The sequence below is a fragment of the Ictalurus punctatus genome, chromosome 2, assembly GCF_001660625.3.
Source record: "Ictalurus punctatus breed USDA103 chromosome 2, Coco_2.0, whole genome shotgun sequence".
Lineage (NCBI taxonomy): Eukaryota > Metazoa > Chordata > Actinopteri > Siluriformes > Ictaluridae > Ictalurus > Ictalurus punctatus.
In genome coordinates, this window is record NC_030417.2 from 20,904,158 (window position 1) to 20,927,547 (window position 23,390).

Consider the following 23,390-nt stretch of genomic DNA (forward strand, 5'->3'; position numbering starts at 1 on the left):
GTTGCCGTGTTCATATATGACTAAACCAGTGGTTCTCAACCCGGGGATCGCACTGAGATTCAAGGGGGGTGCAATTGTTTTCAAGGAAGAAAAAAAAAACACAGACAGGGCATCATTTGGGTGCTCTGTGTATTTTATTGCTTTTCAAATAGAATGTGTATAAATGAAAAACCCCACGTTCCCTCTCCTTCTGCATATTCTTTTTGCTGTAGAGAGGCGGAGCTTCGCCTGCCTTTTATCTAGCTGCAGTGCAGAACAGTGTTGCCAACTTAGCGACTTTTCAGACCCCTTTAACGACTTTTTTTTTTTTGCAAAAAAAAAAAAAAGTACCTAGCGACAAATCTAGTGACTTTTGGGACAAACCTTAGCAGCTTTCCAAATATGGCCAGTACTGTCCTGAAAGAGTGAGGTCTTGCTTTCCTGCTGCACTAACACCTCTCTCTGTCTCTGCTCTGTTCAGTGAGGGGCTGAGAGCCGGAGATTTAACAGTCATGGATAACGAGACGCGCCCTTCGTCCCAATTTACATCATTCGTATGCGAATGTTTTTAGAATGTAAGACCAATGTAATGCAACATGTTTTACATGTAAAATAGTCCACGTTATTACAGCCTAGTTCTCTTGTTCAAAGTAGTTATAGTGTTCAGAAACATTTTTGATCATTCATGTTCCATACCTCTCCATTATATAGTTTCATAAAAGTCATAAAAGTTATTTTTTAAAAATCAAAGAGTTATGAAAATTCATCAAAAATGTACAAAAGCAAAAATCTTCTATCTGTTCTATCAAAAACAGATTATAGATTAGGTATATATATATATATATATATATATATATATATATATATATATATATATATATATATATATATATATATATATAGATTATATATCTATATCTATATATATATATATATATATATATATATATATATATATATATATATATATATAGATTATATATCTATATCTATATCTATATATATATATATATTCTGCCACATGATAGGGGAGGCGAAGGGGTTTAGGTACAAAACAAAAAAAAAAACCTCTGGTCTAAACGAACCGAACCAGGGGAGAAAACACAATGCTCCAAGTGTGCATTGAGCCAGGTGTGAAAATTACCTAAAAAAAAACTAAAACTCTTAAGTATTTGGTTCAGGTCCCAGTAGAACACCTTCAGGAGGCTAAGAACCCTCTAAATAACTCATTTTTTAGAAAATGATAAGAGCCTTAAGAGTCAAATATTAACACACACACACACACACACACTCACACGGTAACTCTCCCCGCCCCCTCTCTCTCTCCCCGGGCAGCGCGCGCTTATCCAGCAGCAGCCGTTACCTGGTTACCGGTGGCCGGTGTCGCGCGCAGCAGTGCAGTGCGGCGGTGAGGGACTCAGCTTTCAGAGCGTAGTCACAACGGAGAGTTTCAAAGACACGCACGAGCCAAGCCCGCCGTTTCCAGGCGCCTTCATTTCTGTTATCTCCCACTCCATCTTCCCCCTGATCATCACTCGGGTTCTGCGGTTCTGCATGAATCCTGAGCTCCAGACTCCCGCTGCTGATCAGAGGTAAGTTTCTGAAGAGTCTTAACCGGATGTTGTGACTGTAACTCGGTTAGTAACGGAGACCAGACACGGTACGGTGCTTCATCACACTTTTATTCTGTGAGAGATAAATAAATGAATGAATGAATGAATAAATAAATAAATAAATAAAAGGTCAGAGACACCGCTGGATGCATTAAACCGCGAGCGCTGCAGGTGTTCTTCAGGTTTAAATGCTTTGTGGTTAATTAAGGAGTCACGTGATGCCTCAGGCATTTAGCATATTAATGAGGAAAAGTCATATTTTATTATGATAGTGTGGCTTAATGCGCAGCGATTATAACCGCTGGCTATATCCTATTCCTGTAGACTACATATACATTACACGTGATTGTAAAATGTGTCAAATGTAATCGATTAAAATATTAACAAAAAGCTTTTTTTTAAAAAATATCCAAATATGTAGCGTGCACTGATTTATTTATTTATGATGTTTTATTTGATTTTACTCACCATGCATTGTCAGTCTGTGTTATAACAATAAAATCCTAAAATGAATTCATTTAAATGAGTAATCAGTGCACGCCACATATTTGGAAATTTGGGGAATTTTTAATATATCAGTAGGTCCTTATCCAGATACTCCAACATCCTCTCAGATACCAAGCTGCCTTTTCGTAAACATTCAGTTTGTGTCCTGCGTCCGATAAGTTCAGTTTCGGAGTAATTATCAGTGGATCAGCTCAGAAAATGGGTCCAATTTACAGGAGGAACTTTACACTGAACTGACGATTTAATTCACGATGCTGAGGTCAGTTCAATATTTGTACAAACGGGATCAAAATTTTAATTAAGGGTTAGACCAGACACGATCCCTTATTAAAAATGTACGTGTGAATATAAAATTATAAACGAGATCCTGTACAATAAAGTGTGTAGTGAATTCTATAACAGAGCGTGTGATAGCATGTGTCTCAGTGTCAGATTATACGACAAAGATCCTCTAGCGATAGACCTGCGATTATAGATTCCCACTACATTCTGCTCACGTCATCAATCAGCCTGATCCAGCAGAAACACACACATTCTTCACAGTGAACTGGAGGTAATGAGGAGATTTTTGTTTCCTTTACGTTTCTCCATTGCCACTACCGTATCTGTAGCTGTGCCCCGAGTTCGCCATTGTCCTATTTGGATTTAAACGAGCGCCGTAGCAGCAGGGCTCACACTCTGAGGCTTTAATCGCAGAGTTCTCACACACTTTGTCCTCGGCTGGGTTTGATCTGAGTGACACTAAATCTGTCAGGTTATGCGTACTGAGACCTCCGATCTGATATCAGGTATTTTAATGCTGTAGTGTTATAGTTCTCGTCAGATCTGTTTAAACAGAGAGATGCTGAAGTGAACACTGTATAATGCGTTATTCACTGGGTTTGTCAGGGCCTGTATGTGGGACGTCTTGGCCTCTGTGCCATTTCTCTGGAATTCTTTCCTGCTGCGTGGGTGACTGATGACTTCAGCATTCCCTGATTTTCCCAAACGGCTCCACTGCGCTGGCAGATCGCTCTGACGTCACTGTGTCGTGTGTAGGAGCAGAGAATTTCGCCTCCACGCTGTATATAACACAATCTCACACAATCCAGGCAGGGTGCGGAAAAAGGTGAAGCCCAGAACGGTTGATGAGCCGCTGATATTGATGATGATGGAGTCCAGACTTAGCCGACAGAACGAGTTGCGCTAATTCAGTTAGACAGTAATGTGTTCAGCAGAGCAGGTTCTAGTCTGGTGTGGAAAAGTCAATTTCACTTAAACATCTCACAGCGCTGGTGAAGAGGAGAATCCGGAGCCTGGTCATTATCCACGTCTCGTTATATATATCAGAGTCAAAGTGTGCATGCCCTTAGGACAAAATGAAGACAAAGAAGCTATTGTTTGAGTGCTCTGGGTTTCGCATACATTCCTTCATTATTACAATAATGGTGAAGTAGAGTGTGTTAAAAAATGAAAAGTGAAAAAAAATGAAAAAAAAGATATTAGATATATCAGTCCATTTTCCATTTTCATTAACTAACCACGGGTCACACATTTGTGCACTGTATAATGCTCTGCATGATTTTTTGCAAAATCTGATGATTATGATGATTATGATGAAATCCTCAGTGTTGAGCACTTTGCTCTTCCATGTAAAGCCTAAATAAGAACTCTGTGCGTATTTATGATTACAGCACCAGAGTTTCGGTCCATTTTTACATCAAGGTGCTAAAATTCACAATCGTCTGATTGCCGAAATCCAATTCAGACGGAAAATTACACTCGTTTAACCAAACAGTACTCGCTCTTGTAGGCAGGTTGTGAAATTACGAGTGTGATCTCATAAAAAGCTTGAATAAAAAGCTTGAATGAGGTGATAACAAGTCTTTATTGGACATATATACATTACGGCACAGCGAAATTCTTTTTTCTTTGCATATCCCAGCATGGGGTCAGAGCGCAGGGTCAGCCATGATACAGCACCCCTGTAGCAGAAAGGGTTAAGGGCCTTGCTCAAGGGTCCAACAGTTACGGTTGGATTTACTTGGATTTCAAATGAGCGAAGCTGAAAGAAAAGCAACAAACACAAACCCCCCCTGAATCCCACCCAGAACCCTAACCTCAGTGTTTGTAAATTTTCACGTGAATTGATTAGTGTCTGTTGTTATGATTTTGGAATTGTACTGAAAATTCCCCAAAAATCAGCAACAGTGCAAAGCCCCATGCTGGACTGAAGAAGTATCCAAGCTAACATTAGCTAGCTAACTCACACCAACGTTTGAAACATAATTTAGCATTATAACAGTATACTTCCTATTAAATGTTACATTAAACTACAAGTTTGTGTTAGCATGACAGATCTTAATGTTAGCAAGATGACTTAGCTAACAATAGCAAGCTAACTATGAACCAAAACATGTGTAGTGACTTTCAGATAACACCAATTCACTAACTGTATATCATCTAAATAATCAAGGCTTTTCAGAAGACTTTCTTAGAAGGATATATCATTTAGCTATCATTAGCTACTTCAGTATCATTAACCACTAGCTACAATAACTGTCGCTAGCTTGATAACTAGCATAACCTGAAATTACACAGTGCGTTCACTAATGATGTTAGTATTAAAACCAGTGATTGAGATCAGTGCACAGCTTTTATTGAGACATCGCAGGCTGCAGAAGCAGCTACTGGCACCTGGTAAAATTAAGAGTTACTACAGCAAGAACTCCAGTGACCTGGCCCATTTTTTCAAACATGCATTTTTACTGTATATTTAATAAAACTGTATTCACACTAGATAATTACACAGTCTTTTAGTCAATATTACAGATAAACCATTTTACTGGTACCATTCACACGGTAAAAACCGTCCTTATTACATTTTTAAATTACATAATTGGCAGCGTTTCTCTGTCCTGTTAGAGTTTTATTTCCACGACACAGATGCAGCTTTATTTCTAGTCACCACAGCTGCCCTGACATACCCCACTGCCTCAACAGCCTACAGCATGAGCTCAGGTGAAGAAATGAACCATGCTGTATATTGAAAGCTCAGCAGCTAGAGGTACTTCTACTTATCTGCCTGAAGAGCTGAGTGAGAGGACAGAGCTATACGGGAATGGAAACAAGCTGCTAGCAGCAGAGACACTCCACATCTCACCAGAGATGTTCTCAGCTTCTCTCCAGAGCCGAGATTTCGAACAGCCGAGTACAGCCTACACAGAAATCTGGAATAAAAATAGTTCCAGAAGATGAGCACTACACTGCTGTGACACATGCAAGCTGATCATTATAATTACTGAATTATAAAGGGACAGAGAATAATAACATGTTGATGTAGGTTTGGTCTAATCTAATGACCTCTCTAAGAGGCCAGATCAGGTTTGAGCTTTCATAAAAGTGTCAGGAGACGTGTGAATTCTGCGCTTTGTGTTCAAAAGAATGTCCATGTTGATCAGTGTATATACTCAATGAATGAGGCATATTATTGTAGAAGAAAGAGATGGAGAAATGGGAATAATGTAGATATCACAAGCAATTTTTCTCCTAAATAAAAAATCAAGCCCCTTGATTGATCAGTCTTTTTCCAGCTAGGTGCTAGCTAGCACATATACAGTTGCAATGAAAATTATTCAACACCCATTGCAAAAAAAAAATGTTTATTGTCTAATTTTACAGACTTTCGGCCGTTTGCAATGAACAAATCAAACAAAAGCAACTGAAATAGTTCAACACAATGAATGCTTCAAGTGGTTTCCCCAAATTCAACTGAAAATGCAACTTATAATGATTTCTCCAGTTTCAAATTTATTCAAGCCCTTCATGGCAAGCATCTTTAGTACTTAATAGAGCACCATTGTGCTGTTATGACCTGCTTCAAATGAGATGCATAGCTTTTGGCAGCATTCCTGAGGAATGCTGGGTTAGGGTTAACCCTAACCCTTTCCCCATGAGCAGTGGCCTCCAGTTCCATGAATCCATCTTGCCTAATGCATGCTGCAAGTTTCCAGTGCCAGAAGATGCAAAGCAGCCTCAGAGCATCACCGAGCCACCACCATGTTTGACTGTGGACAGAGTGTTCTTTCTTTATTCTTCTTCCTCCAGACATACCGCTGATCCATCATGCTGAAAAGTTCCAGTTTTGTTTCATCACTCCACAGAACAGAATCCCAAAACTTCTGTGACTTATTTATATGATTTTGAGACGATTTTTTGTGTGCTTTTGGGTCAGTAATGGTCTACTTTTTGCAGTTCTGGCATGGAAACCTTCTGCATTTAGTACGCGCCTTACTGTGCTCACTGAAACCTCAGTGCCTGTTGCCACGAAGTCTTGCTGCAGGTCTTTTGCAGTCACTTGAGGGTTTTTCACAACCTGCCTTCTCAGAAATCTGGTTGCAGTCGTTGATAGCTTCCTTTTTCTGCCCTGTCCAGGTATTTAATACATTTTCTACCCCTAGCCAATTCAGGTGTTTCTTGTGTTTGAGCTCAAGCACATCTGCTGCAACTAATGAAGCCCTTGAGTAGTTGCATCAATTGTGCTTGAGACAACACCTGTTTTGCATATTTGTACTGTTGTAAGGGATTCTATTCAGGGGGTTGAATAATTTTGAAACTGGAGAAGTCTTTAGAAGTTGCATTTTCAGTTGAATTTGGGGAACCACTTGAAGCATGAACTATTTCAATTTCTTTTGTTTGATTTGTTCGTTGCAAACAGCTGAAAGTCGGTAAATTTTGACAATAAACCTGATTTGCACTGGGGGTTGAATAATTTTGATCGCAACTGTAACGTTAACTTATTGATGATTACACTGTCATGGTTTGTGCATTTGAATATAATTTGAATTAAAGTTTAGGCATTTTAAATATACTGACCAACATAGCTAGCTAGTTAATGCATAAGCTACATAGAACTGGTGAACAAATTCTTGCAATCTGCAAACACAAATATGTCTTCATCAAAACAGCAAAGAGGCTGTGACATAAACGGTTGTGACTTAATCATGCTGACTTTCAGGAGTGAGATAAATGAGTTGGATCATCCGGGAGGGCTTGGCTTTGTTACATCGAATAGTCCAATTAAAGAAGATGTGAATTTACACAACCGCAGAGTGCAGGTGCAGATTTAATGTAAACAAAATAGCAAAAATAATCAACCCAAATGGGCAATTCTCAAAACAACACCAAAAGTCCAGCAAACAGGCATGAACTAGATCGGGCAAAGTGGTGGAAAGACTTCGCAAATGTCTTGAGTGTCCGAGTTACTTAAATGAAGTGTGTGTAATTGTGTGAACAGGTGGAGGTTGTGAATGTGGAGGATCATGAGAGTTGTGTTTTCAGTAGTAGGTGTGGATGTGACACTTGATTGTTGATGATTTTGTTAACAATAAAACCTGGCAAAATGCAACAAAATATAACCAAGTCGTCTTTGTGCGTTTGTTGTACAATTTTTTTTTTTTAAATACGCTCAATTACGAGAGCACACAAGCTCTAGACAAAGATTTTGTCTATTTGGACGACTGTGTTCCAACAGTAATGCATGGTTAGTGAGGTTTTGAAGGGTGGATGATAAATTAACATGTTTTATTATGATTTTTAATGGTATATTGTTTTAATCTAATTAACCCACATAGGTAAGAAAGAGTTCTCCTCAGACCGTGTCCTCCTGGAGGTGTTTCTCTAAATCTCATTTGGATTCCCTCTTTCAGCAGTGTGTAATTACTGACACTCCAGATCCTCGTCACACTCATCGACCTCACACACTCTTATTGACACGGGCTCTCTCAGCCGCGGGGCTCAGCGCTAACAATATTATACACCACGAGCTGTGACTCGGCTTCCTGCACTCATTAGACCTGATATCATTTATGTTTCTGTGCACGCTATAGGACTGGACCTGAAACTATTATTGCATAATTAAAGGTAATTGAGTTCACCGCAGTGCTGAATAATTGTACAGTTCGTTTTCAATGTGTTTATGGATATGAGATTGCTGTCATTTTTATTTAATATCTTTCTTAGTTAAAGGCTTTGCTTAAATATTCCAATATTTACTGAGGTTTCAGTCACACTTTGTTCAATACTTCAGTAGTACTTATATACACTATATAGGTTATAAGTCTAAAAAACTAACAACTTTCATTTAAATACATGTTTAATTTTGCTAAATAGTTTTTCATAAGCACGTCCATGTGCAATTATGGGTATATTATTATAATTGCATATGATTGCACTCATTAAAATTACTAATCACAATTGTTACTATGGCAATTAATCATCAGATTCGTTGAACGTACAGTTTAGAGAACCTGAAATTCTGGCTCTGTTTTTATTTTTGCGTTAAAGTGTCCTTTCTCATTATAAAGTGGTTCTTTCTCTGTGTCACTGTTGTGCTCATGGCGTTCATTCTTCCCATCACTGGACGTGTTAAACACGTGTTCACGATCCTCATCAATGATTTACTTGTGTGATTTTTGCTTCCAAGGCAATGAACATGAGCAGATGATTTACTGATCATAGAACGTTTTATGATTGTGAGTGCAGCACCTTGGGTTATGGAAATGTGTTTGCTCTCTTCAGCTCCCTCTTTTCCATTTCCTCTCTCTGTCTTTATCTGCCTGTCTCTTTGTCTCAATCTATCACTCTCTGTCTCGCGCTCTGTTTGTCATCATTGTATGTTTTTTTTTGTTACTGAATAAAACACCAGATCTATCTCAACACGTCTTGAAAATAATGGTGAGAAAAAAGTGACTCTGATCGGATGAGTCTGCAGTAGAGCATGAGATTATCGATGCAGAAGATAGCTAAGATGGTTCTCTGGGTGACATTTTGCACAAGTGTGTGTGATGTGTTACTAATGAACCCAGTGCTAATTATCTTCATAATTCCAGTGACATTCGCAATGAGCCTCTTGCTTTTACTGTAGCGTTCTGAAGACTGACAGGTGGTTCTCATCCCTGAGGTTATTTTCTGTTCAGAGGAGAAAGTTTGAGGCTGCAGGAGAACCCTGGGGGTCTCAGCATGCACAGACGTACAGGCGTATAGTGTCAGTGTAGCCGCCTACGCCACAGACGGCAAGGAAAACCACAGCACTAACAGCCATGCGCAGGGACATGACTCTCCATCTGGGATCTTCCTCCTCCTCCTCATCCTCTTCCTCTAATCAGGCAGGAGGCTATGAATAAATTATCAGTCATTTGATCAGGAGCTCTTCTAAACGCACCTGATCTGTCAATACTGTAATGTCTCCAAAGCAGATCCAGTTCCTCTGAGATCACGCTTGGGAAAGATCTGGAACTGGTTTGACCTACTGACCTTATTGATATTAAGGACAGAGTGTGTTCTATATTATAAGAAATGAATAGACAGGATGCAATCACATACAAAAACTCGTTCAAATGAAAATATTAGCATAGATACAGAAGCAGCCTTGTGTAAAAGTCTTACAAAAAATACAAAACACTAATGCTAATTAATAAATAAATAATAAACACACGAATTTTATAAACTGTAAAAGCAATAAATCACTTAAAAATGGTTAATTCGGAGAAAGGTAAACTATATAAATATATAAAACTGTAAGTACACAATAAAATAAGTGAGATGTGTGTAATGAGTGGTGAGTTATAAATATAAGTCTTGTCTGGCATTAAAGATGTGTGAATACAGCGTGATGTATTTAAATCATCATAAACATGACAGTTATGTGAAGCGTGGGAAAAGAAGCTCTTCAGGTGACATTCATGCTGCATTCAATTGCGTCATGTGTCACTGGGTTTAAGAGAAGATTTTAAATAATTAGCTTGCTTCTGTGGGATCCAGATGTGAGGAAAAGCAGAAAGTTTAAGGTTCAAGGTTAGCAGTTAGAGGTCATGTAGACATGACGTTTTTTTTTGTTTTGTTTTGTTTTTCCAGAACGAATTGTTGACGTTCCTGATGGTTCCGTTTCATTTCTACGGTCTTAAGAGCTTAACAACTATGTGCTAGCTAGCTAATCATTCCCTTCAGTCATTATCGAGCTTATGCATGGCATCTATATTTCTCAGTTGCCTAGCAACAGGGTTCACATGACTTTAACCATTTAATCTGCAAGTGTATGATGCATTCCAGTCGAGCACACCATTAGCCATTGCCATGAAAGCTCTCAGTCTTGGTGTGATCCAATGCTGATGTTTCTCAGGAGTCATTTATTAAAATCCACTAATCACTGAATTTTCACACCGTATGGACTATAATGGATGTGGATTATACACATGACACAGAGATGAGTATCACTCCACCCCCCACCCCCCACCCCCCCGCCCCCCACCCCTAATATATAACGGTAAGGTATAGAGATAAGAAATGACTATACACACCCCATATGGCTTTAAAATATGAACAGGCTGAAGTTGGCTAAAAATACACCAACTGTATTAACACACCAGTGACTCATTCGGTTCATGTGAGTGGTCTACAGTGAAGTGCTAAAGATTAAAAACATTAGTGAGGTTATCTAAACAAGACATGTTTTGAGCATCGAGAGATGTGAAGCGACCTGAGCAGCAAATCTGGCATTTTAGCAATTTAGTAAACACAGCAGAGTGAAGATGGAGGGAACTGAGACTGACTTTGTGTTTGTAACGTGAGATGAGGCAAGACACAAGTGTGTAAACTCATTGTGGGTTTTATTATGTACGTATTCCATAAATCACTATCAGGAGAACAGGCGAGAGTCAAAACCAGGGAACACAAAACAAGGAACTCAGGAAACTCAGCTTAGAATTAGTGACATTGAAAAGCACAATACAGGTGAACACATTCGGAGAGCAAACCAATGATAGGACGAGGGGCGGAGACAGGACCAAAACAGAAACCAAAACAAAGGCAACACATAAGTAAAATAACTGTAAGAGAACTAAAAAGAAACTAAAGAACCAAAATCAGTCCTGGTTGCTGTAGTTGAAATGTGCCTCATGCTGCATGAGGAAAGTTCTCCTACTTTATAGTTTATACACTTTCCCTGTTACAGCTTTCAGACGAGGATCCTCTTAAAACAGCTTTTTCGTCTTTAAAGAAAATCTCAGTTCTCTTTACACACTTCAGCAAAAGAAGCAAATGAATAAAAAAAATAAAATAAATAAATTAAGCTTTTGAAGAGAAGGTGGTGGACCATCTAAGAGCCTTGAGAGCTTTAAACCACTTCCCCAGAGGATATCATGGCATCACAATGCAGCTAGAGACAGTAAACCATATATAATTATATATAGCATTCAAGATATTCATTTCTTTCTTCTTTGTATGTGTTTCTTTCTCAGAGTAGTTGCTGTGGTTCTTTACATCTTTACTTTATAGAGAAAGACTAAGGGCTTGGTACAGCAGTGGAAAAAAGTACAGAGAAAGTGCACATAAGTAAAAGTATCTAAATCTTCTGCAATTAAAAGACAAAAATTTACTTAAGTGAAAATCAAAATGTATCGACAATGAAACACACTCAAGTATTCAAGAGTAAAATGAAATATCTTTAACTGATGAAAAGTACAAATTCATCACCCTCGACCCTTCATAACTCTCTCGTTCACAATCAAGCAGAAGTAAAATATTCTGATAACTCAAATCTACACACAAATCTACTGTCATATAACATTTCTGGAATAAATGCTGAGGCACATTAGCAACGAAAAACAAAGCTTAACCAACTAGTGCAATTAATAGTCTAATGTAGTAAACTTAACTAGCTAGCTAAAATTACAAAAATCAAGAAGGTAATTTACCAAACGTAAGATCTAATTGTGAATTTTAAAGCAGATATTTTACTTTTACATGAAGACAAATGAGACGCGTCCTCCTGTATGAATCTGTAACTCCAGCCAAGAACAATATCATACTAAGAAGAAAACTGGGGAAAAGAACAACCTCATGCTGTTTGAGATTTGTAACGAGTGCTTTGAAAATACAAAATGAAAAATATAAGGAGTAATAAGTGTGTTTTTTGTCAGGGGAAAATGTCTTTGCGCAAGAGTACAAATATTCAGCTTCAGTAATACTTGAGTAAAGTGCACATATATAAAAATAGTACTTAAGTACAGTAACAGAATACTTCAGCAACACCAGAAAGGGAACAGTGATGAAATTCTGCCTCTTTTCATACGACACACTGACTCGCCTCAGCAGGACATCCATCACGATGCAGAATAAACCCTGTGACTGTTTCACTGCACCACACTGTCCATCAGACAAGAGATTTTATTCTCCTCTGTTTTGAGTCTCTAACTGTTACACACAACAGATTTATTCTTAAAACAGCTGAAACATTTACGCTGGTCTCTCTTATACAGGTTCGCCTCAAGCCTCAGCTTCATCACCAAAAACACATTGATCTCAGCATTTACAGAGCTCAGGCAAAAGGTCTGCTGATGTCAGGAGTGAAATACTGCAGAGAAAAGGATATTATCGATTTTCACAGCTGGAAATAGAGCGGGTATTAGCTTCAGTAGTGAAACTGGCTATGTACATTTCTCACAAAATAGCCTCCTCAAGGCTTCTTTGGACAGTTAAGAGTTTTTAGCTTCCCAAATGAACCCTACTTGGAGTCCACTGTGAAAGGGAACTTCTCTTGTAGAGTTCTACATTGAACCTTCAGGCTCCCTCAACAATAGTGCCAAGAAAATGTGAAAGTAATAAAGAGTTAGCATCAGTTAAAAATAAGGTTCCTCAATGGTTCTTTGGATAGTTAAGAGCTTTTGGCTTCCCTGTTGTAAGGTTCTGCATAGAGTCTTTAAGGATTTTTAGTGCCAAAAAAGTGCAAGGAATTATTTATTTGGTACATAGAAGACGTCTTTGGCTAGTTAAGGGTTTTAGCTTTGTAAATGGGCCTACTCTCTGAAAGAGCTTAGTGGAAAGTGTTACTGATGAAGATTTTATATCAGAGACATGGATTTGTCTGATTCCTTCTGAAACTGTCTGTTTTTGTGAAGGTCAGATAGTTTAGAGAGAGACTTTAATTATTTCACACGTCAGTGTTTGCAGTTCCATTGTTTTTCACACAGATCTCATTTAAAAGCTCTGAAAAATAAAATGTTCATTTACCTTCCATGGTGTCACAGATTTCAAATTTTGACTGCGTTTACAATTTAATGATCTCATTTTGATGCATGGCCACATTGGATGTAATAACACGGTCCACCCTGGAGTGTTTCCTTAACATGATTACGTGTTTGAACTGAGAAGTGTGTTAGCAAATAGAATTGCTGTTGCAGCAGCAGATAAGATTGCTTTGACCTTCAACACTTCTCGTAATCCAGATCTGTGGGAACGCTGTAAGTTTGCAAGAGGGTTTGATAAATTGACGCTTTCAGGAAATTCACTCTGCCTCAGTCAGAATAAAGAGACGCAGAATAAACAGCAGGAGGACACAGGTAAGTGTAGAGTAATGACGTAGCCGAATTCGGATACTTTATTCAGAACGAACAGATAAAGTGTTATAAAGGCATACAAATACAGGTATGAATAGGAGGTTTGGGATTTATTTATTTATTTATTTATTTTCAGAAAGTTCATCAGAAAGATTCACAGTGTGTCTTGTTGAGATTAGAGGTGTGTATTGAGACTGGGATCCTACAGGACACAACAAAGTAGTCTCATACGCAGGAGGTTTTTAAAATTCATGTAGGCGCGAGTGAGCAGTCAGATATGAAGCTCACCATATAAACAAAGACCATGTGCATTCACATGGACATGCAGGTGAACAATGCTGTGTAATGCATTTACACCATTCATTCATTAATTTGTCTTTAGTGATACGCAGTCGTTAAAATTAGGTACTAGTTGGTTTATAATTTGGGAAAAACAAACAGTTACATTCATGTGATCATATTTTATGAGAAAATATCATGGACAAATACAAACAAAAATAATAACTGCTCGAGTGGATTTTTTTTTAAGTTGGGCACATCTCTATTTTAAAGAATAAAGGTAAAAAAAATTCTGGTTTAGGCCACGCCCACTGGTTATGGCTCTGTCATTGCATTACCCCTAATATAATGAGTTATTATTTATGATGTAGTAATGATCACGGGTTCTTCTCAGAAAATATTACAAATGACAGACACTGATGAGTCATTCTGTAATTAGCATTTTATAATTCATATTTTGATGAAATTATCAGGTGTTATTATAAAAGTAAATGGGATTTAACACACACAGCAGTGGAGCTCCGTATCGTCTCCACATCTGTACAGTTTTTTTTACCGATCTCATGAATGCATTTGTGGCATCCATGACCTGCTGGACACAAGAGCACTCGATCAAGGAACCTGAAGATCCGACTTGGCATCAAAAAGGGCGTCATATTAAACTCCAGGAGAGCCGAGGCATGATAAAGATGGCAGACAGAAGTCGCATGTTAACAAGCCAATCAGAAGCACAGGATGGCTGTTTGCAATTAGCACAAAGAAGCAAAGAGCATCTGAACTCAATCAGGCAACAAAGCAGAGGGCTTTGAGAGAGAGTGAGAGAGCGAGCGCCGAGTCATTCAGAGCTCAATGTCTCAAAGGAGCTCTCAACATACATAAAAATGGAAGTGCACTCAGCACAGCTGCACGCATTTCATCAAACAAGAGTGCACTTTGGATGTTCTTGTGTATGAGGTTATCAGGGTTAGCACTAGGGGAGTGTTAGTGTTCTCTGGTGGTCGCTCCTTAGTGTAGGTATAATTTGCTCATCGTTCCTAATGTACACAAGGCCAGTGCTTGGTTTATCTTTATAATCCATCATGATTACTGTTGTACAGGAACACCGCGTACAGTAGCTGCTACGTAGGAGCTCTGAGGCACCTGCTGATAATCAACTAAACCACAATGTTCTCCTTCTGCTGTTGATGATCCATGATACATGGATACTGTATTCACGATCTGCTCATATTGACCATCCTGAACACACACTCAGTGGTACTTGTATTTACTCTTACACATGTACACTGTAATGATTTATAATCACACTATCCTGAGTCACCTAGAAGAGTACTGGTACATGGTTTCCTCCTCATGTCGTCTCACCGCTGTCACCTCTGGCAGCTTGTTCATTAGGGAACTCAGTCTACATCTGGATTTCTGTAAAGTTGCTTTGTTTTAATGTCTATAGTGAAATATGAGATATAAATGAAACTGAATTGAATTTCTCGGAGGCCTTCTCTGCTGCTGATGTGCCTGATTCACTGTTGGATATGAAAATCAGGTGTGTTTCAGGGAAAACTTTAAACTTTTACTTGCAGTTGGTTTCTCAGAACAAGTCGTTTAAAACAGCGAGGCGGTCCACTGAGACAGGCAGCATTTTCAGACGGTATTTGTGCCTCTGAGATAAAGTCTGTTCCTTTTCCTGTTATTTAAGTCTCCTTATTTTTGCAATGCATGCGTCCTGAGCAGATGAGTTCTGACTTTTAAAGTTCTGATAGTGTTTTGCAGAGGACGCTCAGTACGTTTGGTCAAGTGTGAAATAAGTATGGTCCAAGCTGCAGTCCAGTCGTCCACCTGAACCAAACTGAGGTGTTAGAGTGATTAGACGCTGAAGTCTAGGGTTGATTGAAATCCTGTCTAAGGCTTCAGAACAAAAAAGGGAAGACATGTTCTGGTCTGCAGAGAACCAAAGGGACTTTTAAACATCTTCAACCGAAGAGCTGATTTGACAAAGTAACCTGTGATGATATCACGTCCCACAAAACTGAGCAGAGTCCATCCTGGGTTCAGACTCAAGCATTCAAGCTGAAAGGTTCATGCTTTGACAGATACAATCACATGTGTTAAGGAAAATGTCATCTTCATATTATGAATATATACTAGAAGATTAATCCAGTATTTCTCAAAACGAATCTCAGGATTTTATTAGAAAAAACACTCTGTGTTCAGTAAATGTTCTGTAATCAGGCTTTATGTTTTTACAGAAAATACTGTACTCGATCTGATGAAACGCTTATGAATGATGCTAATGATTATGTTGTAATTCTACTGTGTGTAAAAAAGATTTCTGTTGGTAGACAGAAGGAGGAAATAACCATTTCAACACAATTTAATTATTTGCATACTGAGAATATTTGTGACTAGATGTCATAAATTATTTCAGAAATATTGCAAATATATGAAAACCTGCTGTTATGTTTTAACACCTCTCATCTGATAGATCTTGCATAAGACACTGCTTCATAAATGTAACGAAGCAAATTTTTACAAAAACAAGACTCAGAAATGAAAAACGATTCATGTTCACAAGCAGGTTTGAAACACGGCATTTTATTCATTACATTTTTTGTTTTCATTCCCGTCATGTGGACGTTTGCCTGGAAGGAGACTCAGAGCGAGCGCTCTCTCCCTCTCTCCATCATGGACTCAGGTGTGAATGTTCCACAGGGATGTGAGAAGGTAATTGTTTTCCAGGAGAGGTTTAAAGTAGACAGAGAAAAGAAACATCACCTGCTTCCATCTGCGTACTAATGATCCTTCACTGAGAGACACTTAACATGCGCACTGATGAAATCTAACTTCATCTAGAAAAGGAAAGACACAGCTGTGATATGTTCCTGTTTACATCACCAGAACTCCAGTGTACATTTAAAAAAAAAAAAACTCCAAATAAAAACACATACACAATAAAAACACGCACACATATCTATCTATCCATCTATCTATCCATCTATCTATCTATCTATATATCTATCTATCTATCTATCTATCTATATATATATATATATATATATATATATATATATATATATATATATATATATATATATATATACACATATTAAATAAATGCACAGACATCTATTTTATACCCCTATATCTTACTGGGCTGTTCATATTCCTTCTAATACGTTATGTTTATATATTTAAAAAGATTTATAGATTAAAAAGTGTGTAATGGTTGATACGGTAAAGTTTTCTGTAAGTAGAAATGTGATTATGTAACGTTTATGGAAGGAGTCTCCAGAGTCAGCGCTTTGTAACAGTCAGAGGTAAAGCTGTAACTTTAAGTTTTCCGACATCTTCAGGTTACATGAGAAGCTGTGGAGGTTTATTTGTCTTATTAACTTAAGAGAGTTAAGAAAGAGAGGCTGGTGAGGGAGCCTCTGTTCAATAGTAAAAAATTGAAATAAAATTTGAACCTCATTATTAAATAAACTGTTATTTAATAAATAATCAGTTGTAATCGTTGTCAAATTGCTTCGGAAAATGACCATCTGCAAAGTGATTAGAGTAGTGCAGTATTTATAACGTATTTAGCATTGACAGAATGTAGTGCTCATGTGTATGTGGTTAAAATGTTAATGACTAGGCTTGCCATGTGGGAAAACTCATTGTTTAAACTGTCTGAGTGTTCGATAGACACACACACTGGTCAAACAGCGTCCTTATGGCACTCAATCTCACTCTCTAATCATTTCCCGCTTGACTCATTGCCCAGCGCCACATTTTATTTTTCAGTATGTTATCATTTAATTATGTTTTTTCAAATTTCTATTTCCGGTTAACCTCCTGAGCTTTCTCACGATGCTTCCAACCTCTTTTTTATTCTCTTTATTGTTTCAATCTCCTTCATGGCTTCTGTTGGTTTTTCCATCTCCGTCACTGTATTTGCACATCCTATTCAGTGAGACTGCTTTTGAACATCAGGCATTTAAATGCTGCCTAATTAGCATTTTGGACTGCCAGAAAAAAAAGATGTTATTTAAAAGCATCATCATAGCATCTACCTGGAAAGATTTTTAGAGCAGGATTGTTTTTTGGGAAGCAGCCCAGAGTTGTGTTATTATTGCATGTAACTTCATTCTCTCTCCGAGCCGGTAAACTCTGACACGCGTAATAGTTTTGAACAAAACAATGCACCAAATTGTTCTGTTATTATGCACATTTCTCACACTCTTCTGCTTCCATGGAAAATAATAACGGTTTGTATTTTGTTCTGCTGTTTTGTAGGACAATGGCCCCAAGCTGAACAGCGTGTGAGAGAGAGCAGAGATCAGAGCTGTGATGGACGTCTCGTCAGTGGACCCTTCTGCTGTAGCAGAGCTCTGGAACAACATTTCCCTCTCAGGATACTTCTTCAATGAGACTTTTCTCAACGAGACTTTTTTCAAAGAGACTTTTCTCAAGGAGACTTTTTCCAATGACTTGTGCCTCACACGCCTCAACATATCCAACAGCACCAATGGAACCTGCGCTGGAAGCCAGTCAGGCATCAGCATAGCCGGTGTCCTTATCCCGCTCATATACATCATCGTGTGCATCATCGGCCTTGGTGGGAACACTCTGGTGATCCACATTGTCCTGCACTACTCCAAGACAGAATCTGTTACCAACATCTACATCCTTAATCTGGCCATCGCTGATGAGCTGTTTATGCTCAGCCTTCCCTTCCTGGCTGTCCAGAATGCCATGACATCCTGGCCCTTCGGATCCTTCATGTGCCGTCTGGTGATGACCGTTGATGGGATCAACCAGTTCACCAGCATTTTCTGCCTGACGGTGATGAGTATCGACCGCTACCTGGCTGTGGTGCACCCCATCCGCTCATCAAGGTGGAGGAGACCGCAGGTAGCCAAGGCTGTGAATGGTTCCGTGTGGGCGATGTCCTTTATAGTGGTTCTGCCGATGGTGGTCTTCGCTGGTGTGTTTGAGAATGGAGGGACTTGCAACATCAACTGGCCAGAGACGTGTAGCATCTGCCGTGCTGCGTTTATCATCTACACCTCCACTGTAGGGTTCTTCTTCCCCCTGCTGGTTATCTGCATGTGCTACCTGCTCATCGTCTTCAAGATCCGCAGCTCGAGCAAAAAGGTCCACGCTACATCGAACAAACGGCGCAAGTCTGAGCGCAAAGTAACACGCATGGTGGTGATCGTGGTGGCTGTGTTCGTCTTCTGCTGGCTGCCATTCTACGCCCTGAACATCATAAACCTGATTGTGTTTCCACCACCCAGTGAGCTGCAGGGATTCTACTACTTTGTGGTGGTGCTGTCCTACGCCAACAGCTGTGCCAACCCCATCGTCTACAGCTTCCTCTCTGACAACTTCAAACGAGGCTTTCGGAAGGCTCTGTGCCGCTCGTCGAGAAAGGTTGAGAGCCACGAACCAGCAGAACGTCAGGAACAGGAGGAGCGCAGGCAGATACTGATGCCCCGTGAGAGTTTGCGCAGAGCCGTAAGAGAAGATGAAGATGAGGATGAAGAAGAGGACAGGGAGGAAGTTACAGAGATGACCGAGATCTGCAAGATCACTCAGAACGGGAACGGCAGCGCACAGTGCACTCGTGCTTTGCTGTCCGAGAGGCCGTTAGCTCCAGGGCTTTCAGAGCCGAGCTCTCCACGAGGAGATGGGATTGGGAAAGGACCTGGATTTGGGACGAACACAGCATTGCTGAATGGTGTGAAAAATGGAAATGTGAAGCCGCTGCCAGAGGAACCTGTAGAAAAGAACACGTCATTGGAGATCAGCTACTTGTAAAACCTGTAAAAAAAAAAAAAAATTGTTTTCTTTCTTATTATGTGACAGAGCCCCAGTATTTCTATACTTTTATCTTATATGATTCTGTCACAACTGGAGCTTTGCTGAAATTTTAGTTCAAACCTGTGTGTATCTGACAAAGTCCGGTGTAAATTGTGTAAATGATATAATATTCCTTAGTGACTTGTTGTTGTACACCAGAAAGTTTTTAAGCCAAGCTCATGACTGTTCTTTCAGATTCCCTAGATGGCTTTTAGAGGGTTTTTCATTCAGCCTGACTGATACCTGAACAGACACAAATCTGATTTCCACATATACTCAAGTGTAATTAAATCAGAAATAATTTATTACAAACAGAGCTGCATGACTTCATGCTGCAAGTCAAGACATTACACCTCCATTAAACCTTGTACAAGATGATGAAGAAAGAAATCTGTCTGGTTGTTTGCCATGCTTCTCGAGCCGTGGTCATCTGCATACGTTATGGATCAGTTCATGGTGGATATTTTTATTCCAGTGTTTATTCCAACATTTTAATACTCCAAGCAGAAAATTTACAAGCAAAAAGAAAATGTAAAACATTTATCCTTTACAAAAGAAATCAAATTGTGTTTTTAAGATGGTGCTTATGGAAATGTTGATTAATTTTCTATAACAGCAGCTCTGACAGAAGTGCAGCTGCAGATCACAGGTTTATATTAATACGTTAATAGTTATATCTAATACGTTATGGTTTCTAGAGTAACAGCTCATTCACAGGGACGTGTACAGTGGACGCTCCATGTAAACGGTAATGTGAAGTTTTCTGTAAATTAAACATTTATGGAAGGAGTCTCCAGTGCCAGCACTTTGTAACAGTCAGAGGTAAAGCTGTAAGTTTAAGTTTTTCAACATCTTTTTGAGAGAATAAAGAGATGCTGCTGAGGGAACGACTGTTTATAGCTGCTATAACGTAATCAACAACAGGAACTAACTTGTTTCACTGACGTTGCAGAACATTAAATGTAACTATAAATGGATAAAAAAACTATGGGCATGTTGTATTGTTGGTAAATTGCTGTGGTAGAAGAGGAATAAAACACTTCCTCTAGTCTCTTTTAGATCATCTAAACAGGTTTGGATTTTTTTTTCCAGTTTGGGATTGTTATCTTGTAGTAGGATACACTCACGTTTTATTCTTTGTTCATTCTGGGTTTTTTTTTAATTCTTTGTAGATAAGTTGTACGAGAGGTTTGTTATTTTCTTATTCAGACACACTGAGTGGGCTGTGTACACTTTTGCACTCATCCATATATTCACTTACAACTATGTGCAAATTTGATGTCTTTGACAAAAGATCTTTAAGAGCACCAGCAACGTCATGTTCAAGTGCCTCCTATTGCAAACATACTGTTTACTCATACTCCACCCACGCAACAACACACACACACACACACACACACACAGAGGGACGTTTGCGTCCAGCCTCGTAAGTCCACACACTTAACATTCAGAGATGTTTTGTGAAAGAGCTGTAAATAAGACTTCTCTCTCTGAACATTTACACAGATTATAAAGGGTCCACCTCTGCTTTCACACACAACGCAATTCACACCAAGCTTAAAGTTATTACAGGTTATGTTAGAGACAGCGCAGTGCCATTGATGCCTTCCTCAAGCCTGAGGGGGAAAAAATCATTCCCTCTTATATATCTTCTTTCTTAAAATCTTCATGTACTTAACTGTTTTGAGTCTGCTGGTCAGAAGGTGTTGAATTTTCTATAACAGCAGCTCTGGCAGTAGTGCAGCTGCAAATTATGGGTTTATATTAATGCGCTCATTCAAATACGTTATTGTTTCTATAGTAACAGCTATTAATAAACAGATTATTATTATTATTATTAATAATAATAATAATAATAATAATAATAAACAGATCTAAACAAAAAACATTGCTCTGTAAGGGGATGTTTATAGAAAATTTATGGAAGGAGTCTCCAGTGTCAGCGCTTTTTAACAGTCAGAGATAAAGCTGTAACTTTAATATTTCCGACATTTTCAGGACCAATGAGTTAAAGCTACTTCGCGGTTTCTTGGTAACATGACAGGCTGCTTTTTTTTAAAATTTATCTTATTAATTTGAAGAGAGAGAATAAAGAGAGTCTGGTGAGTGAAAGACTTGTTTGTAGCTGCTATAATGTAAGTGACAACAGGACCTAACTTGTTTTGTTGATGTTGCACAACATTAAATGTCGATCTTTAATCAATATTGCTGTGATATAAGAGGAAAGAAACACTTGGAGATGTGCTTTTACAGGAAAAGAATCAAGTGCAGATATAGCGATGCTGCAGTGCTGGTGTGTGTACAGTATTTCACAACACTTTCTGTGGGCAGCGCCGCATTAATGAAGCGACCCACCCTCTGATTGTAATACATCTCTGTGATTCATTGGATGTTTGCGACCCACTGAGACCCACCCACCAGCGCATTACTCACCTCTTGGCTCAGATTTAATTCAGGCCTGAACGCAAACAAAGCCATTAGCTCACATGAGTGAGAATGCAAAGCTAGCCCACGGCTCCTTCAGCCCTGCTTTCACTTCTCTCTCTCTCTCTCTCTCTCTCTCTCTCTCTCTCTCTCTCTCTCTCTCTCTCTTTCTCTCTCTGTCTCTCTCTCTCTCCTCTCTCTTTCTCTCTCTCTGTCAGTGTTTATTTCACAACCGCTTGGGGAGAATATGTTTAGGAAATGTATTTATTTATAAAAAAAAAATAAAAAAAAAATGTCTGAATACAGTGCCCTGTTTGTGCTCTTAGTGTCCGTGAGCCATGTGCTGTTCTTTTCATCGTTTTTTCGTTTGTTTGTTTTTCAGCATGATCATGTGGGCTTTTCTCTTTTCTCTCTTTTGTCTTTGGAGAAGATGAAGATGGAGGCTCGAGGTCAGAAACAGTGGACATTTTTATTCAGCTGAGTGGTGAATCTGTATTACATATCTTTTTTTATTATTATTTCTTTAAATCTGTGTAGTAGGTGAAGTTCAGCCCAAATCCTAGATTTCTATATTTCATTAAAAAAAATCTGTGAAATAAATATTTTATCAATGTTTACTGTCATTGTGCGTCTTTCCTTTCCAACTAATACAAGTTCAATTCATGAATCCCTTAGAAATATCACATCAAGTGCTTAACCATTAAAATGGTTAAGATTATTAACACTATTTGCTTAGTTATATTTTTTATTATTGCCCTATACATGTAACTTTACTGGTGGAATAAAACAAAAAGCAAACCATTGTAAAATGAGTAGAAATTTTAGATCAATTCACCTTTGTTCAATATATTTTCACTAGCTAATATATCTCTTTTTTTGCATTTAATACTTTCCCTGGATGCAGAACTGAAGAACCCTTAAGAGTTCTAAATCTGATTTTTTTTTTTTCTAAGAATGTAGATATTTACATTGCACAAAATGTCCGCAACATTTAGCATTTTAAACTAGTTTTACTAGAACCCTTTCTTAAAATGAAACACCATAATTTACAGTTGTACACAGAAACCTTAAGTCTTTCTGCAGAGAGACAAACCAAAGAACCGTTTAGGGTTCTAGATTTAACCGTTCTATGAACCTGATTGTGGCTGTTAACAGCGTCTTCTTCTGAATCATGACTCAGTTCAAACATTTGCGTTAACACCAATGTTATAGGTTTGAGCAATTTTCTCAAATAAATTTGTATTTTCAGTTTTCATTAGAAATTCAGTTTAGTTACTGCTTATTTCAGTTTGTTGACTTATGACTTACATATTTAAGTTTTAGTTCCTTTTAGTAATTTGAGTTCAGAACATTTCCTCTCTGATCTAACTTACTT

General features: G+C 38.5%; 1 protein-coding gene across 2 annotated transcripts; it reads left to right on the forward strand.

Moving 5' to 3' along the window:
* The first annotated feature begins 1,282 nt into the window (after positions 1-1,282).
* Positions 1,283-22,679, forward strand: sstr3 (somatostatin receptor 3). Of its 2 annotated transcripts, XM_053673732.1 has the most exons (3): positions 1,283-1,571; positions 16,394-16,468; positions 18,023-22,679. In XM_053673732.1, exon 3 carries the CDS (start codon positions 18,077-18,079, stop codon positions 19,547-19,549), a length of 1,473 nt encoding a protein of 490 aa, XP_053529707.1. In that variant the 5' UTR covers positions 1,283-1,571; positions 16,394-16,468; positions 18,023-18,076; the 3' UTR covers positions 19,550-22,679. The 2 variants fall into 2 exon arrangements, with proteins under 2 accessions (XP_053529707.1, XP_017343574.2); XM_017488085.3 differs by lacking the exon at positions 16,394-16,468.
* Positions 22,680-23,390: the final 711 nt, after the last annotated feature.

Excerpts from the sequence above, each read along its gene's own strand:
- sstr3 (XM_053673732.1), top strand. The coding sequence starts at position 18,077 with ATGGACGTCTCGTCAGTGGACCCTTCTGCTGTAGCAGAGCTCTGGAAC.